This window comes from Theobroma cacao, chromosome 1 (genome assembly GCF_053813885.1).
Source record: "Theobroma cacao isolate CCN51 chromosome 1, ASM5381388v1, whole genome shotgun sequence".
In the NCBI taxonomy this organism is placed as follows: Eukaryota; Viridiplantae; Streptophyta; class Magnoliopsida; order Malvales; family Malvaceae; genus Theobroma; species Theobroma cacao.
Genome location: NC_142639.1, coordinates 17399635 through 17418818, shown reverse-complemented (window position 1 = coordinate 17418818; position 19184 = coordinate 17399635). Strand labels below are relative to the sequence as shown.

At 31.3% G+C, this 19184-nt stretch overlaps 2 protein-coding genes and 2 non-coding genes across 4 annotated transcripts; all 4 read right to left on the bottom strand.

Annotated features, from left to right (window-relative positions):
• Positions 1-229: 229 nt before the first annotated feature.
• On the bottom strand, positions 230-1824 carry LOC148764603 (uncharacterized). The gene has a single exon (XM_088802865.1). The coding sequence runs from the start codon at positions 1483-1485 to the stop codon at positions 679-681; it is 807 nt and encodes a 268-aa protein (XP_088658991.1). The 5' UTR covers positions 1486-1824; the 3' UTR covers positions 230-678.
• A 2101-nt stretch (positions 1825-3925) lies between these two features.
• On the bottom strand, positions 3926-6079 carry LOC18612786 (cytochrome b5, seed isoform). The gene is made up of 3 exons (XM_007049716.3): positions 5844-6079; positions 4435-4501; positions 3926-4323 (listed from the first exon to the last, which is right to left on the bottom strand). The coding sequence occupies exons 1-3, from the start codon at positions 5928-5930 to the stop codon at positions 4070-4072; spliced, it is 408 nt and encodes a 135-aa protein (XP_007049778.1). The 5' UTR covers positions 5931-6079; the 3' UTR covers positions 3926-4069.
• Positions 6080-8547: 2468 nt separating this feature from the next.
• On the bottom strand, positions 8548-8642 carry LOC148764602 (small nucleolar RNA snoR8a). Its single transcript, XR_016024361.1, has one exon. It is a non-coding gene; the product is annotated as a small nucleolar RNA snoR8a (small nucleolar RNA).
• A 45-nt stretch (positions 8643-8687) lies between these two features.
• On the bottom strand, positions 8688-8803 carry LOC148764601 (small nucleolar RNA snoR126). Its single transcript, XR_016024333.1, has one exon. It is a non-coding gene; the product is annotated as a small nucleolar RNA snoR126 (small nucleolar RNA).
• Positions 8804-19184: the final 10381 nt, after the last annotated feature.

Below are 19184 nucleotides of genomic sequence, written 5' to 3'. Positions count from 1 at the left end.
AGCTCTAGTATTTATCAGCAGCTTTGTTTTTTTTTGTCTAATGAATCTCCTAAGTTCCTTTCTGGCTTCTGAATTGCAATCAATGGCAAGAATTGCAAAGTCCACAAGTAGTAGTCAAGGCTCTCCATTTGTTCAATTGATCACTCCCACACTTGCAGCTAATTTGACTTTATATCTTAAATTTGTGTGGTTTTTTGCTTTAATACAGAAATTTTCTAGCAGAGGGCTCAACCTGCATATGTTAAAGGTTCCAGTTTTCTCTAGGCCAATGATTTGCCAACATTCATCAGTGAGCTTTATTTCACTATTGATCATGTTCCTCTTTGCTGTTAGGAATGTAGACATTACAGTGTTTGTAATGATTTTGAGTACAATCAAGACACATAGTAGAGCATAGGAGATTTTCAGAATCCAATGTTCACAAGCTTTAAAGGAAGAAATCATAAGGAGAACATCCATACAAGAGCACATGGCATCAGTGCATGCACATTCATGTTAAAAATTGAGTATAGAGCAAAATTAGAAAAGGACATATTGAACAAATACATGGGGCAAAGACAATAGTTAGGGACAAATCAAGCTTCATTGAACAATGTTTGAAGATTTTGGTTTGTTTGTTTTTTTTTTTTTTTTTAAATAGAGAAAGAGGGGAGGCAGAGATCCATTGATTTGCAGAATTCAACAAGTAAAAAAGCCTGGAGATTCTGTTGACTCTGTCACTTTTCTTTTCTGTTCCTCACATTTGGTAGGCAAGAAAAAAGATACTTTCAGATGAAGCTGCTTACGGACACTGTCATGTTTCCTTAAGCAAGGTTTCAAAATGTTAACCTGTTCTTTACATTCAGTCCCTAGAGCATCATCCTGTTTTAAGGCTGCTGCTTGACTGCTGCTAACCTCATCAAAATGGTACTCTTTATAGTCCAGAGATTCAAAGTCAGATGTATAATCTGTCACTGACATCTCTTTAAACTCTCTGTAAGTGCTCTGGTACTTGGTTATCATATCAGCAAGGGATTCAAATTGTGATGGGCTGTTGAATCTCTCACCACATGCTTTCTCCTGGGGACTTGCCTCTTCCCAGCAAGTGGCCTGAAATTGTTGCCAGTGGGATTGGCAGTGGTTTTGGTGCTTGGGTGTCGTCCCAGGAGATGATTTTCTCGGTGACGTTTGTTCGAGAAGTGGCCTGTGCACGTAACTTTTGGGAGACTGCTTTTGCTGTATGGAAGGTTGGATGCTATATCCCTTGGCTTTTATCAGTTTATAGATTTTACGATTAGGAACAATGTAAAAAACTCTCCCTAGATTTAATACAGACTCAGGTCTAACCACAATCCATGGATACTCAAACACATCCGGGCGAGTAACGCTGTGCCTGGGGTTCTTCTTCAAGACTTCTGCAGCAGTAATGGGCTCCTTGCGAATCTCCACATACCTGCCCGGATGCACCAATTTCAGCACACCTTTCTCTCCTTCTATGCCTCCCATCTTTTGATCTTCACTAGCCAAAAAGAAAAAAAAAAAAAAAGAAAGTCAAGGAAGAGGGAATACACTGCATCCCATTGTTTGTTCTTATACTCTTAACTCTCTTGGAATGGGAGATGAAATCAATGAAGGATCTTTGGAGAAATGAGTATTCTTGTTTCAAGAGTTTGTCTGTTTATAGAGTCCACTTGGATAAACAGATATAGATTCGTAGTAATCTAGGGGAATCCTTTGTCCCATTCAGTGTTGGTATAGTATCCGTAAATGGCTATGGAGCCTGCTTCGTCTGTTTAATCATGTCGGTCTTTCGAGGAAAACTGGTTCAGGACATAACGGCTACCATCTATATTGTATGGTTTCACACCGGGAAAGACTTACCTGGACCCTGTTCAAACATTATCCCGTCAAATTCAAAGACTTTGTTGTTAAATAGACACTGTACCAAAGCTGAGCATAGAGAGAGGAGAAGCCATTGGCAATGGCACCCACAAGAGATCCTTGCTTAGGTTCTTATGAATCAATTAAATGGTACAGAACTTGAGAAAAAGGTCAGGTCAGCCATCACTGAGCAGCACAAAAGCAACTGGATTAAATTATTGTGAAATTAAATATTAGAAAGGTACATTAAAAACAATTTTTAGCAATTTTAAATTAAATTTGCTTCAAACTAGAAATTAAAAAAAATTATATTCTCCCTATATTTTTATTATCTTGAAATGCAGCAAAATTTTATTTTAAATTCTAACTATTTGAATAATTAAAGGGTACATTTGATAATTAAAAAAATATAAAAAGACATTTTAGTGATTTGATATTAAAAATGCTTTTGACAATCATAAAAATCACCTCAAGCCTTTACTCAAAAAGTGCGATAAGAAACATATTTTAAGCCAAATCAATATGCATTTAAATAAAATTACTTTTTGTAACCATAAATACAATACAAAAAAAAAAAAAAGTCATAAGATTCATTGCAAATATATGGTGGCAGTTCAAAAGTCTCGTGGTTGAATATCAGGATGCCTTATACCCAACGTCAATTCAATCAACATGAGTACAAATCTTATAACATTATTATTTTTCTTTAAAAGATTAATTTGATAAGATATATAATATTTGTATTTATTAAAATTTTTAAGATATCTTATCTATTAAATGTAAAATCGAAATATTTAATTTAGATTTTTTAAAATATTTAACTTGATATTTTTTCTTGCCTAATCCGACAATACCCTCCTTGTGCTGCCCACTTTGCCTATTTTCTCTTTTAAAATTGCTTGGCGTGGGTTAGATTTAAGTTAAACTCGTTCTGATTTTACCTTATCACGAGAGCGTTATCATCTCTCGAAAAGCTAGTGTGATAGAATGTGCAACACCTATACTTATAAGTTTTTTAAAATTTCTTATTTATCCAATATGAGATTAAAACATTATTTATTTATTTTATTTTTGAAACACTTGACGTGACACATGCACTGTATTAATTCATGCACTGTATTCAACACGAGAAAAGCGAGATTCATTCATGCGTCTCTTCAAGAAAAGCAAAAATGATTTTTCCCTTGATTTAAATATCGTATGCTAGTATTAATTCACAGTGATCAAGTATAAGCGATCTCCCATTTCTTAAGAAAATACCTAAGCATCACTCCATCGCCTAAAAAACCCAATTCTTGTGTGTGTGTGTGTTTTAAATTCTCATTAAAAAAATTTAGTAAGAAAGTAAATAGCTTTGTTTCATCTCTTTACTCCACCCATTTTAATATCAAGATGAATTTTAAAATGTATAGACACATAATGAGCTATGTTGTCACAGTGTACTGGAGGTCACTTGGACCCATTTGATTATATTTGCTAAGATGGTTTATATATATAAAATGGTTGGTACCTATATGCCATGGATGGCAGATACGAGCAAATCCATGGGCCGGTCACAACTCGAGAATTGGATTGTGACAAACTTGATATTTGTCTAAAATCTCAATCCTTCTCTAAGAAAAATAAAAAGGAATCCAAACATCAAGATCTGAGATAATTAATTACGCCCACGCGCATTACGTTTTTATGGTTTTCCATTTTCGTGGGTTTATTTCTTCATCTTGGCAGTTTCATGTACGTACAAAATAAAAGAAGCATGAAGTAATCTGCTCTCATCTCTACTTAATGAATTTACAAGCTACCGTTACAATTTGATACTGTTGAAGGGAACTCGTACTTGCCATCTTTAGGCGTCCATTATGAGCACATGGGCTTTCTGCCCACAACTAGCATTTAACCTGAATTTAGCTCACAAACAAATCATTGGATTGAAAATGGCTGCTTTCAGTGAGACAAGTTTTAAGATTACCACATGAGCAAGAAAAGGCAGTTTTACCAACTGCATTTCAAGGAAAAAAAAAGAAACAATCTTAGATCTTACTGAGAAAAAGGGGGCACTGGGAACTGGTCCAAGGACAAAACAAGCACATATCCATCAGAAGCAAATATCCAACCATCCCACAATATGTGACAGTTCCAAACAATTTTAAACTAACATATTCTTATTCCGAAGATTTTCCCGACTCTGACTCTCTTATGGTGTCGATGCTTAAGCTGGTGATTTGGTATAGAAGCGGATGCCCACAGCCAATCCCAAGATTAGCAGGGGAACAAGGAATTGGAGAAGCTTTATAACAAATTCTGAGGTCTTGTCCTGGTCATAGTGAGGCTGCTTGGGAGGAGTGTACTTTATCTTAGTGGGGATGGTTGACGTATCAATATCACCCACATAAAACTCGTCCATCATTGCTCTAGCACTGCTACTATGGCCAACATCCTCAAAATCATCAGTTGCATCCTTCCCTGCCAGCCAGCCATCCATCAAACCAAGGTTATTCCCATTTCTCAACCTTCTTACAATAATTTCCACATAGATTATACACAATAGGTAAAAAATTATGGTATTTCTCATACCTGTGGCAGACAACAAGACCTCGTCACCACCAGGATGGTCCTCCAAGAATTTAGTCACATTGTATACCTGCTCACACAGAAGATATGGAATTCAAAAAGAGAAAAATGGAACAAACGCATGGTGCCAAATCAAAACTAAGTTACCTCTGGGGTAAAATATGCAATCAAATTAATCGTAGATGATATCTAAAGCTGAATCCTGCTACATGTACCTTCAAACAGGCTTTGATCCCACAAAAATTTTTTGGTACATCTTGTCATTATTGCTGCTAACAGCCCCTTGAATTAATTAAAAGAAAATCCTATTCATGACAGATTCTAGACACTTGTATTAAATAATTGATAATGTTGCTGATTTCTGAACCTCCAAAAAGATTAAAGGAGAGTTATATTTAATGTTAGCACTAACTGTAGAGAAAAAAATACAAAAATTCAAGTCATTCTCATTCAAAAGCTATCTACTAAGGCAGTGAATATGTTACTCCAATCACTGAATATCATTACAACAATACTAGTTCATTTCCCAAGCAACTTAATCATCAATAAAAGAATACAGCCACCTAAATCACCATCCACACTTTCAAACTTTTCAAGGAAATGGAACACTAAGCATATCAACACAGCGAAAACATCCTTTACATACCAAGACATAGGCACTATGGTACTAGAAACCAACATGTTCACTGTAATTTGAGGAAGAATACACACAAATGGCTGATCTCTCTTAATGAAAATAATTACAAACTACAAAGAGAATACATTGTACAAATTCCAACATGCAGAATTCATCAAATATAGTGCATTTAAGGGGGAAACTTAATTCAAAGCCAGCGTATTCATTGTTATAATTACCAACCAAATAAGTTGATAATTTAGCAAATCCAAGGAACTCTGTAGCAGAGGGCCTGTTCTTGCATGCAGCTCTAGCAACCATCAGGATCAAAAGAAATTATGAGATTTAAGCAAAAGATTGCTTTTAATACTGCATATGATTATTTTTGAATCTGACTTATCAATCCACCAATAAGAAGAAAATTGAAAATTTTTTGCACTTTCATTTATCTTTCATATAGGAAATATGAACTGCGGAGTATCCTAAGCTTTTAGAGATAAGTCAAACATAAAGTGAACCACTTAGATTCAAAATTTTCTTATGATCAGAACCAAATTAACAAAAATAAAACAAAAAAGAAGATGTCACCTTCTAATCAAATTAAAAGAAAAAGACCTCCCCAGATCCAACAACGCTCAAAACTTGCAAATCAGAATTAAATTAAAATCCCAACTTTTGCAAATTATAAACAAAATAAACCATTTTTAAACCAAAAAGAACACAACCCCCGAATTGGGTAAAGACCAAAGTGGATCACATAAGAAATTGTACACAAAAAAAAAAAAAAAGAGAGTACCTTGCCCTCAATGACTAGCCAACAGTCCTTAGGATTGTTGTGTTGAGAAACCTCAGCCAAAGTATAGACCTTTCCGCGTCCACCCATATTTTCTTCCCTTCTTTTTTGGTTGTTTGAGGGAGAAGAGCAGAGATTTGCTGATCAAAATGAATTTAAGTTGATTGTTGCTCCCTTGTGGTTGGCACAGGCTCTCTGTTGGTTTTGAATAATATAATTATAAAAATAAGGGAAGCAGAGAGAGGGTTTGGTTGGTAAGGTCAATGGAAAATTATTCTGATTGGCTGTGGGGTTGGTGAGACTGAGAACTGTGGGTAAGATGGTAGTGTCACCAACTACCCTCCTAATGTTACTTGGACTTTTTAGGAGTTTGCAATTTTGATCCCTTTGCTTTTATGTTATTCCATGATTGGCCTTTTCTTTCCCTTTGTGATTTCTTAAATGGGAATTGGGATGCTGGGCTTTGATTTTTGTTTTTCTTTGATTAGTTCTTGGATATTGACTTTTTTGTCATTCATGTTCCTTCTTATTTGAATAAAATGTTTTAGTACATGACAAAATTACATTTGATCAATTTATAATCAATATGAATGTCGATTGTCAAATCAATACATTTGATTTAATAAATAATTGTGATGTAACGTTTGAAGATATTTAATGAAATTATGGTATTATTTTTTTGGTATAATATTAAAAAAATTTTAAATAAATCTTTATTATTTTATTACGTTCAATTAAACTTTTTATATTTTTATTCTAGATCAAATAAGCCCCTATGATTAATGATTGACTAATTATGATTAGTCAAAACATCACTTGTCATTTTATATTCACATGACACTGATATACAAAGAAAAATGCCACATGATCATGTTATAATACCGTATTAGTATATCACATCATCATTAATTATGACATGTCAATATATTATATCATCATTAATTATGATATGTTATAATGTAACGTTAGCACCACGTGATATAAAATGACAGATAACATTTTAACTAAGTTAATCATTAGTCATAAGGGCTTATTTGATTCAAAATAAATATATAAAAGCTTATTTAGTTCAAAATAAAAATATAAAGGGCTTGATTGAACTTAATAAAAGTTTAAGGGCTTATTTAAATTTTTTAAAACAATTTAAAAACTTTTTTATATATTTTTTTAATTAGTTTTGATATTACGTATTGTTCACTTTTGAGAAAAATAAAGTTTAAAAGTACACAAATATAAGATAATTCAAATATATGCTGCATCAGTTTAAATCATATTAGGATGATCTTAAAATATAAATTTTTAGACATTCATTAAAAATAAGGGTTTATATTTGATGTTATATAGTATTTATACACTATCATTTAACCATAAAATGTTATTTGATAAATATACATACAAAGATAAAAATTCAAAAATCTTTTAAAATAAATATTTTTAAAATTTTGAGTATTTATTTTTAACTTAACTTTAAGTTTATTTATTAATAAGATGGTGACATTTAGTTCGTTGATAGTGTATAAATACTATATAGTACAATGCATCAAATACAATTTGGTCAAAATACCCACTAAGTCCCTATTCTTATGTATTTTGTTCAATTTAGTCTCAGTACTCCAAATCGAAACAATTTAATCTCTTGATTTTGGGAATTGCTTCAATTTAGTCTCTCTCTTTAATAGCATCCAATTTTACCATTAAAAGAGATGACGTCAACGCTAATGTGACACATTTTGGTGCTGTGACACTAATATGATGACGTGACAATGACACATGGCATTAATGTGATGACATGGCGGTCCACATGGCACTAATATGATGGCATGGCAATGTTGATGTGGCATTGACATGCTAATGTGTCAATGCCACGTGGCAGATTAAGAAAAAAAATTACAAAAAAAAAATTTGTGCCATGTCGTAGGAACTAAATTGAACAAAAATTTATAATACAAGAACTAAATTGAATAAAATTAAAATGTTTAGGGACTAAATTGAAAAAAAATTTGAAAAATATAAATCTTTAGGTAGATGATAAATATACTTATTATTAAGTCAAATGTTTAAATATAAAAGATTTATGGCATTAAGAAATGTATATAAATATTTTCTTATTGATCATTTGATTCCATAATAGGTATATTAATTTATCTATTTTGCAAAAATTAAGTTTGAATTCCTTTTTTATAAATAAATTTTAATATTTATCTTGGATATATATTTATAGAAAGACAACATCATTATTAACACAAATCTTAAAAACACTTAGAATTAGGATTTCATTTTCGTAGTTATAAAAGGTGACAGCTACTTTTTTTCTTGGCAATCCCTTAGTCTTCTTCTTCGTTCTTTGTTTTTCTCATTAAAAGTTTAATTCATTAATTAATTGTTATGAAATTAGGCCAATGACATCATATTTACGTTTCAAGATTTTAATTTTAATTTAAATTTACTCAAAGTTTCTTATAAAATAATTTTATTTAAGTTCAAATATCATAACCAAATTTTGCTAATTTTAAATTTAAATTATTAATTTGGATCTACAAAAAATTTGTAAATACAAAATAAAATGGTACAAAATATTTATAATTATATTTAACTTTATCAGCCATATATGCAATCTTTAGTTTAGGAAATTCTAGCCTAAAAAATATAACTTGAAATATTAAACAAAATAGAAACATAAAAAATAAACAAAAAATTGAAGGGGTGGAGTAATTCAGATTCTATGAATGTAATAAAAGATTTGTCATGCCCAAATTAAGCAAGTTAGAACAAGAAATTATTTTTATAATTATCGCTAGCTCCATATCTCACTTCCTCATTTTTTTAAAAGAAGAAATAAAAAACAATGAGGCTCATACACGCACAAATGCTGTCATTAGAAAGCTGTTTAGTCCTTAAATTAAAAGAATTTAAGAAAAAAATTGAAATCAGAATCCAGAAACGTAAATCTATCATCATTGCCCTAATTTCATAACAATTAATTGGTGAATTAAACTTCTAATGAGAAAAATAAAGAATGGAGAAGAAGATTGAGGTGTGGCCAAGGAAAAAAGTAGTTATTGCCTTTTATAATTATAAAAATGAAGCCTTAATTCTAAGCATTTTTAGGGTTTGTGTAAATGATGATGTTGTCTTTCTATATGTACATGTCCAAGATAAAATATTAAATTTTTTTTTATAAAAGGAAATTCAAACTTAACTTTTGTAAAATAAATAAATTAATATACCTATTATGGAATCAAATAATCAAGTAAGAAAAAATATATATATTTATAATCAGGGGAAGGCATATTCAAACTTTGTTCTTTTGGCAGGGGGATCATGCACCAACCAATGAGCCAAATAGTCAAGCACAAGAAAATATTTATATATATTTTTTAACATCATAAATGTTTCACAGTTAAACATTTGGCTTATTAATAAGTATATGTATTATCTACTTAAAATTTTGTATTTTTTAAATATTTTTTTTAATTTAGTCCCTAAACACTTCAATTTTGTTTAATTTAGTCTTTATACTATAGATTTTTGTTCAATTTAGTTCCTATGACTTGACACAAAATTTTTTTTTTTAAAATTTTTTTGATCTACCACATCAATATTGCCACCTGGCACAAACACATTAGCATTGCGAAGTCATCATATTAGTACCATGTGGCACTACCAAATCATCACATCGGTTTCGCATGGCACTGTCACGTCATCATGGCAGTGGCACATCACAAAAATGTGTCATGTCAGCTCAGATGTCATTCCCTTTAACCACAAAATTGGATGCCGTTAGGGAGAATGACTAAATTGAAGCAATTATCAAAATCAAGGGACTAAATTGAAGTGTTTAGTCTCTAAACACTTCAATTTTGTTCAATTTAGTTCTTATATTATAGATTTTTGTTCAATTTAGTCCCTATAATGTGATGCAAATTATTTTTTAGAAAATTTTTTTCTTAATCTGCCACATTAGCATTGCCACATGGCATAGACACATCGGCATGTAGTGCCACGTCAGCATTCCCATGTCATTATATTAGTATCTCATGGCACCACCACATCATCACATAGGTACCACTTCACTAAAAGTGTCATGTTAACGTTGACATCATCCCTTTTAATGGCAAAATTGGATGTTGTTAAGGAGAGGGACTAAATTAAAGCTATTTGCAAAATCAATGGACTAAATTGCTTTGATTTTGAGTATAGGAACTAAATTGAATAAAATACATGAGTACAGGGACTTGGTGGGTATTTAGACCAATATAAATTCTAGAAATAAACTACCTCATTTTTGTAGAAAACAACATCTAATGTTATACATTAATTAATACCAAATAAATTCTATTCTTTATTATTAACTAAACTAAAATTACTTAATTAAAACATTAAAAGATCAAATAGATGTCCAAATTCTTAAAGTTTTTCATAATTCAACTCAAATCCATTAGATTTCAAAATTGAAATCTTGCCCTAAAATTGCAAATGACATTAATAGATTTGATTCAATCATTAAATTTACTCATCATCATCTTCTTCATCGTCTTTATCCTTAGATAAAATAATGTTACTTGCATCATAATTAAAAGGAACATTCTACTGCAAACTTTTAGAAGTGCTTTTTGTAGAGTACCACTTGTAGAAATCCCCATTATGTTTGACTCCTCTCAATAATTAAATCAACCCACCCTTAATTTGATTGATCTATTTTCAATATCTTGTTTATTTAGTAAATGGGAAATAAAATCCCACAATTCTTTCAACAAAATTATCCATGGCTAGTATTGTAGAAGAAAGTATCAAACGGTCAAGTTATTGACATTTCATTTCAATTCCATGGGGTTTATGCAATGCCAAAGCTTCGAAAAGTAGCTTATAGAGGTCGTGCCACATTAACATAATAGCAACTATTAGAAAATTAGAATAAGAAAAGAAGAGAAAGGCTTGAGGTGTCCTGTAACATACTTTTGTTAAAGAGTTGTTGCCTACTATGGAGATTTGCAAACAAAGACTCTCCAAAATACAACAAGCTTATTGCAAAATGCTCTTTTTTTTTTAATGAATTTTGGCTTGAAGGTATGCTTTTTTTATAAACAGTGAGAGGTTGTGTCTGTTGTCTTTCAACAAATGTGTTTTGATAACTTTTAACAAATGTGTCTATTATTTTTACAAATTTGTTATATTTCAATAGACGTATCTATTGAACATCTTTTAATAGTTGTGTTTGTTATAAATACTTATCTTATTTTAAGAGTTACATTTAATCTTAAATAGTCACATTTGAATAATTATCTTCTAATAAATATTACAAATCATTCAACAATCCTCACTAGTTTGTAATATTAATAATATTATGCATAACAAAAAGTATCTTGAAGATTTGAACTTTCTATTAGAGTAGAAATTGTAAAGTTAAGATGAAGTTATTAGTATCACAGGACTTAAACCACAACTCCTTATGTCATAACCGAAAATATCACACATATAGAATTATTTAATCGCTTTAAGATTCTATCAACTGTTTTAGCACTTATATGGCCTCATGCTAATCATGGTTTCATGAATATTTACAAGAATAAACCATTTTAACCCTTGTTTGAAGTGGCACCACTTTAGTATTCATATAGGTGAAGTTTGTCATTATACCCTTATTACTACAAGTATTTAACATTTCCATTACGAGCCTTTTGCTCATCCTCTTTTTGTAATAGTCTCACTGAATGTTCTAGAATGAGGCTATTTAAATATTTTAAAATCAAGCTATTTAATAAAAAAAATTCAATGCATTATAACAGTATATAGTAACTTGTTATTACCCATTGAACTTTTTATTGTTAGTTTTGCTAACTCAAAGTTGGGTTTTCATTACTAGTGCTTTTAAGTCAAGGGTTTTAGCCCCATTCCACTAGACGTTGATTTTACAAACTTTCTTAGCAAAGTTTTGGTAAGTAGATCAGCCAAATTCTTGTAAGATTTAACATAATCTATTGTTACAATGCCATGTGAGATTAATTCTCTTGTGTAGGTATGTTGCAAACTTATGTGTCTAGACTTTCCATTATAAATCTTATTGTGGGCTACACACATTGTAGCCTCATTGTCACAATATACGGAAATAGCTAGCATCCATTGTAGCCATTTCGATTCTTTTCCAACAGCTGCTAATGCTAAAAATTTTGATTCCATTGTGGAATGCGTAATACAAGTTTGCTTCTTAGATACCTAACTAATGGCACCACATCCTTAGGTAAAAATCCATCTTGATGTGGATTTACTGTCATCAATACTAATTATCCAACTAGCATCAGAAAATCTTTCTAAAGTATTAGGAAAACCACTATAACAAATTTTCAAATTTTTTGTTTTCTTTAAATATCCAAGTACTCTAATAATAGCCTTCCAATGATCTTTTCCAGGTTTACTTGTAAACTTAAAAAGTTTGCAAATAGCAAAGGCTATATCTTATTTGGTACAATGAGCAACATACATTATGCTACCTATGACACTTGTATATTCTAATTGTGCCACAACTCTTTCACAATTCTTAGTCAATTTTATACTCAAATCATAAGTAGTATTAAACTCTTTGGTTTCCAAATGACTATATTTGTGAAGAATTTTCTCCATGTAATATGATTGATTCAATGAAGTCACATTTTGATCTTTTTTTTTTATTTTAATTCCCAAAATTGTATCAACTTCATTGAGATCTTTCATTTTGAAAACTAAACTCAAATATTTCTTAGTTTCAACAATTCCAAGCATATTTGTACCATCAACAAATCATTTACATAAAGACATATGATTACACCATAGTCTTTTGTAAATTTAAAGTAAATGCACTTATCTACATTATCATGTACAAATCCGTTTGAAAGTATAATACTATCAAACTCTTTATGCCATTGCTTTGAAGCTTGTTTCAGTCCATAAAGAGATTTGATTAGTTTACAAACCTTCCTGTCATTTCCAAGAAGAATAAAACCTTCGAGTTGCTCTATATATATTTCTTCATTAAGATTCCATTTAAGTACATCCATTTGATGTATATGTAATTTATTGAATAGATGCAAAAGCAAAAAGTGTTCTTATGGATATTATTCTTGCTATTGGAGCATAAGTATCAAAATAATCAATGCTTTCTTTTGGCTTGAAATTTTTGGCAACTAGTCTAGCCTTAAAGGTTTGCATTGAACCATCTGTGTTATATTTCCTTCTAAATACCCATTTACAGCCTATGGTTTTTGATTTATGAGGAAGATCAACCACAACCCATGTTTTGTTTAACAGGATTGAATCCATTTCACCATTTATTGCTTCTTTCGCAAAAAGCTACTTCCTTGAAGACATACCTTCTTTGAATATTTTTAGAACATCTTCAACATTTAATAAATTAGGTATCTTTTTATACACTTTGTTTCTACTTCCTTCCACAAGGAATGCTAATGCTTGTGAGTCAACGAAATCTAGATCTAGTGCTTTTTTTTATGACTCTTTGACTTCTTCTAAACTCAATTTGAATATCATTTTTTTTAGTAGATGTATCATGAGAAGTTATATCACTTTGGTCACAACTTGGAATTAAGAAATTTTGTTCACAATCAAATTTATTATTAGAGTTATGCAAAATTTTTTTTTAATAAACTCAACTTGTATAGACTCTACAATAACATTTGATTTTAAATCTAAAATTCTATATGCTTTAGAATGTTGGGCATAGCCAACAAAAATACCTTTCATTGCTCTAGGTCCAAGCTTTGTTCTTTGTGGTTTAGGAACACGATAAAATGGCAAGCACCCCCATACTTTAAGATATTCCAAGTTTGGTTCTCTTCATTTCCAAAGTTCATAAGGTGAAATCTTAACACTCTTGGAAAGAACTCTATTCAGTATATGACATGCAATTAATAAAGCTTCACCCCATCAATCATGCGATAGATGTGCATTCAATAAAATAACATTTGTTTTATCAACCAAAGTTCTATTTTTTCTTTTAGCTTATCCATTTTGTTGTGGTGAATAAGAAGCACTTTTTTAATGTATCAAACGATTTTCTTCACAAAAATTATCAAATTCTATAGGAAAATATTCTCCTCATTCTGTATCACTTTTTAGAATTTTGATTTTTCTACCTTTTTTATTTTCCACAACAGATTTATATTTTTTAAATTTCTGAAAAGTTTCATCTTTTATTTAATTAAATAAACATAAGTGAATCTAGAATAATCATCTATGAAAGTTATAACATATCTCTTTCCTCTTTTAGTTAATTTTTGTAACACCCTGTACCCCCGTATAGTAGTCAACATAACTGTATCGATAAGATAAAAGGTCAATTGACATCAATTTAATTTCCAAAGAGCGATGACAAGTGAAAGGAGTATTTTGAAACAAAATATTTTGTATGCGATAAATTAATAATAAAATAATAATATCTTATTGAGGTCAAAGTTGTGGAGTTAAAAAGGTGCTATAGAGCTAAACCGGGGCAGAGTAAAATGTTTTGGAGCCCTAGAAGGCTAAAGAAAAATTTTGAAATAAAATAATATTAAAATATTAATATTTTAACTATTATTGAAATTAGTCATCAAAGAAGATTATATGACTAATCTAAGTGGGGGAGAAAAAATAAAAAAGAATTTCAAAGGAAAATGATGTTAACGGGGCCCGCATGCCTTTATTAAATAGAGTAAGAGTGAGTAAGTATATATTTAAATATTATTGTGATACCTTGGTGAAGTGCAAATTTTATATTTTGTTTATAAACATGTAAAGGAAGGAAGATAGAAGGAAATTGGAGTTAAGAAATGTTGGAAGGACCAAATTGTAAAGGATGAAAGTTTGAAGGGTCACACGGTAAATAAAGAAAAATTTAAGGACTCATGTGTAAATTTTAATATTTGGAGTTAAATGAGAATTTACTAATCAAGGAAGGTTAGATCATATGGAATATGAGATATACATGTGAACTTCACTATTACATGCAAATTATTGCATGCAAAAAGGAGGAAGTTAGTGGGAGACATGTGGGACCCCACCATGTGATAATTGACAAAGAGAAAAAGAATAAAGAATATTTAAGTGGAAGAAAACCATGGTTTGGCAAGGATAGCCCATGGTAAACAAGCAAGATGGTAATGTGATTTGAAAAGAAAAAGGTATAATTATAGCATGAAATATTATTGGGTGATAAAGTGGCATTAAAAGAAAATGGAAATGAAATGAAAAAAGAATGGAAAGTGAGGTGACGGGTGGAAAGGCTTCAAAAGCTTTTTACCTTTTGATTTTAACCACATGAAAGAAAAAGGAAAAATTCCAAAATAAGCAAGCCTTGGGCAATCTGCCCATGAGAGAAGAAAAGGAAAGAAAAAAAAAGAAAATAATACAAAAAGATGTGGCTTTAGGCAATCCACCCATGTGTGGGCAAAATGAGAAAGTGAAAGCCATTTTCAAGGCTTTTGCCTTGAGAAAACTCGCACCTTTGGAAAGAAAAAGAGAGAGAATCGGCTTGGAAGCAAAGAGAGAAAGGGAGAAAGGAAGAAATGAAGAAGGAAAGAAAGGAGAAAGAAGAAAAAGAGATTTGGTGGTTCGATTTAGAAATTCCAAGCTAAGGAAGGTAAGTAGAACTTTGATTTTAGTTGTGATTTCTTAAGGAAATGAGTTGGTAATTGTGTGAGAATGTTTGTGGCAGCAAAGGTCCTCCAAGAATAGAAAGAAATAGATGCATGCTTGTGGGTCAATCTTGGAACCCATGGTGATTTTGAGCTAGATAAGTTATGGGTAAGTATTTTGGTCTTAAAATCACAAGTAAATAAAAGAAATGAGATGTGTATTAATTGTTTATGTTTGTGGCAGCAATGGTGACCATGAGTGTAAGAAAATTGTGAGCTATACTTGTGGAATTCAAGCTAAAACTAAAAGGTGAGAGTGCAATGTGTCTAAATTGTGTTGTGTTGATTATGGTGAGTTGATAGTAGGTGGAATGCTTGTTAAATGCTTGTGATTGAGGTTGATAAAAAATATGAAATTAGGTTAAGGATTTAATGATTGATGTGTTACCCGTACTCGAGAATAATTAAGTGTATTGAGTTTGAATTTTTGCTAAGAAGCGTATAAGTAGAGAAGTGTGCTGTGGTGGAGTGCAAGACGAGGTAACGAGTGACAGGTAAGTAGAATTACCTAAATAATCATATGAGTGAATAACGAAGTAATATCCCGCTATTGTTCGATGAGTAGGGGGTGTCTACTTTAAAATTCCTGCAACTGTTTATATATGTATGTGTTGGTTTACTCTAAACGCAAATTGTGGAAAGCATGAGCTGGCAGAAACCATAGGTATTTTGTGAATTCTTAAATGTTTGAAAGTTGTTTTGGATATATCTATAGATAAGCTATATAAGTAAAGTGTTTTAGAAACTGAGAAACAAGCCTTTTTATAATGTTTGCATCAAAATCCATGCCTTGTATTTTTGTATGATATGCATAGTTAAATGCGATTGTTAGATGATTTTAAAATGCAAGTTTTGAGTACCGGTTATACTCCGATCTTTGTATAAGAGAATACACCATGCCTTTTCACTTGAAAAGCAATTTGAAATGTTATCGAACTTGTTTTCAAATTGTTTTACATGAAAAACTTGGAAGCCTCAATTTGATTTTGAAAATAATTTTGACAAACCAAGAGCGTCGAGAGTAGGTCGAATGTCACATCGGTATAGTGTGACCCTTATGCACAAGTGAGCTCTAGCTAGAAAACCTTTGAGTCTCCGACGGGCTGTTAGGCGGGGTGGGGGCCACGACTTGTGATATATATATATATATATATATATATATATATATATATATATATATATATATATATATATATATATATATATACATGGCTAGGCCATCAGTGATATATGTGGTTGCGACTGCTTGATTCTCCGATGTCAACCAACATCGTTGAGACTGCCATGATTGTGGGAATCCAGTGGAGTGAGGCTCTCAAATTTTTATTACGTGAATGTGGGTCCACGAGTGATTACTATGCTTACCTACTCAAGAGCCTTGTGAGTTTTTTGACGCATACTCTTTGGCATGGTGGAGAGTTAAGGCTTTTCTGCAGCTCCCCTTGTTTAAATAAAGTTTTCTGTGCTTACTTAACAATCATGAGTTGGTTTATGTGGCTGTACATGTTGGTTTCTTTACTTGCCACACATTATGGGAGCATGCATACCTTTATACTGTTATTCATATTTTAACGGCAAGTGATGTTTTCAATGATTGAACTCTGTTTTGCTACACTTGTTTTTGGCACTGTTTTGCCAAGTGAAATATTGTATTATGATTTTTCGGCATTGGTTTTACAAGGCACAAACTCTCTACTCGTGATTTGATTTTTCTAAGATTATTATTCTTATTCTGGTTTTATCATTCAAATTTACCTGCTTTATGCTTATTTCCCATCTACGTCCTACTTACGGAGCCGATGATCACTGAGTTTGTGAGACTCACCCCCCTTATTTCCTTTTTGCAGATAGTGATTGGCTTAGCGTGAAATGATCAGCAATTATGATTCACCGTGGATAGGTAAAAGCATCTCATAGCATTTCATTCTAAGTCACTTTGCTGCTAGAGGTCGAGTCATTCATAGCATAATTTGATTGTAAATGGTATTAATGTAAATGTATGGTTGGATATTAAAGACCTCGATGTGCTTTTACAATCATGTAGAATAAAAGTTGAGTTAAGTTATCATAGCTATTGTTTAAGTTATGTTACATAAAGGATGTATGGTTCAAGTAATTAAACAAATCGTTGGAATGAGTTTATTGTTGTACAAAGGTTTCGAATAAGGCTTGTTTGGGACTTGGCGGGTTTTCTCGCAAGACTTGGAAGCCGGTAGGGATCGAAGAACAGTTGTTACAATTTTTGATTTAATTTAAATATATCAGAATACACAATATCTAATAACTGTGAGTTTCTTTCTACACAACGAAAGGTTTCTTTGTCAGTTTTCCTTGTACTGAACATGTACATGCCATTACAAAAATATCTTTTTCCTACAAATAGGCCACCCTTGGATACTATTACAATGTCAGATTCTATTACAACTTTAAATCCTTTCTTTGCAAGCAAACTAGTAGAAACTAAATTCTTTCAAATTTCAGGAATGTGGAATACATTGAGTAATGTTAACTTCTATCCAAAAATGAAACTTTGGCTGTGACATGATTTCCCATAAAAAAATCTTCTAGTTTATTAACTTCCATGTAAGTCTTGAACAGGTTTTTATCATGGCATACATGAATTGTAGCACCAAAATCCAGCCACCAGTCTTTACTTTATTGGAATCAACAACCATATTCAATTCTGTTACCATTCCAATATTCATTGTAGCAACCATGGTAACCAATTCTTTGATAGCCTCTTCTACTATGTTTGCTTTTTTAGGATTTTTAGAACCAAAATTCTTCCTGTTTTCCTTGATTTGCACTCACTAATCATATAACCTTTCTTTCCACAATGGAAACAATTTATATTTTTCTTATCTTTTTTTCTTAAAAGCCTATCTTGAAACTTTCAATGCAAATGACTTGGATTTTGTAGAATTCTTTCCAAAACTATTGAAATTTTGACTCACAAGATTCACATTTGAATTAGAGGGCTAAAATAGTGCATCACGAGCATGTGTTTCGCATTCAATTTGTATTTGATTCATGAATTGTTCTACTAATAGGGACTTCATAAAATGCAAAACCTTTTTTTCTATAATTATTCTAGGATTGAGGCAGTTTAGGAAGAATTACTGTCACGACCTGGTACTCCCCTCGAGCCCGTGACAACCGCCGCGGTGTCCCGGTAGACACTTATTGCCCGGAATGTCAACCCGAAACCCCGCAAGGCTTTACTATCAGTTTCTCTATTCCCTTGTGAGCAACCATTGTCAAATATCGTGTTCTAAAATATTTTAAGCTGTTTCCAACTTTAAACAAATAAAATATTAATTTTTCGTCTCACAAGGGTATTTTGGTCATTTTTTTCAAAAATTTTAAAACTGGCTAAAACGTAATATACAAGTACAAAACACACAATTCATATTCAAAATGAGTTTAAAAGTCTAAAATCTTCATTTAAAACGAAATTATGGTTATTTGAATATAATAAGAAAATAAAAGAAATATTAAGTAAAATATTCTATTTTCTTATAAAACAGTATTTATAAAGTTATACGTGAATAATTTTTATAACGTAAAAGTTAAATAAATTTATACATACTTAAATACAGTAAGCCAAAATATTTAATTTAATTTACAATAACAAGAGTGCCCCCGAATAAACAAAAGTAAAGAGGGCTATGAACCTACGGTT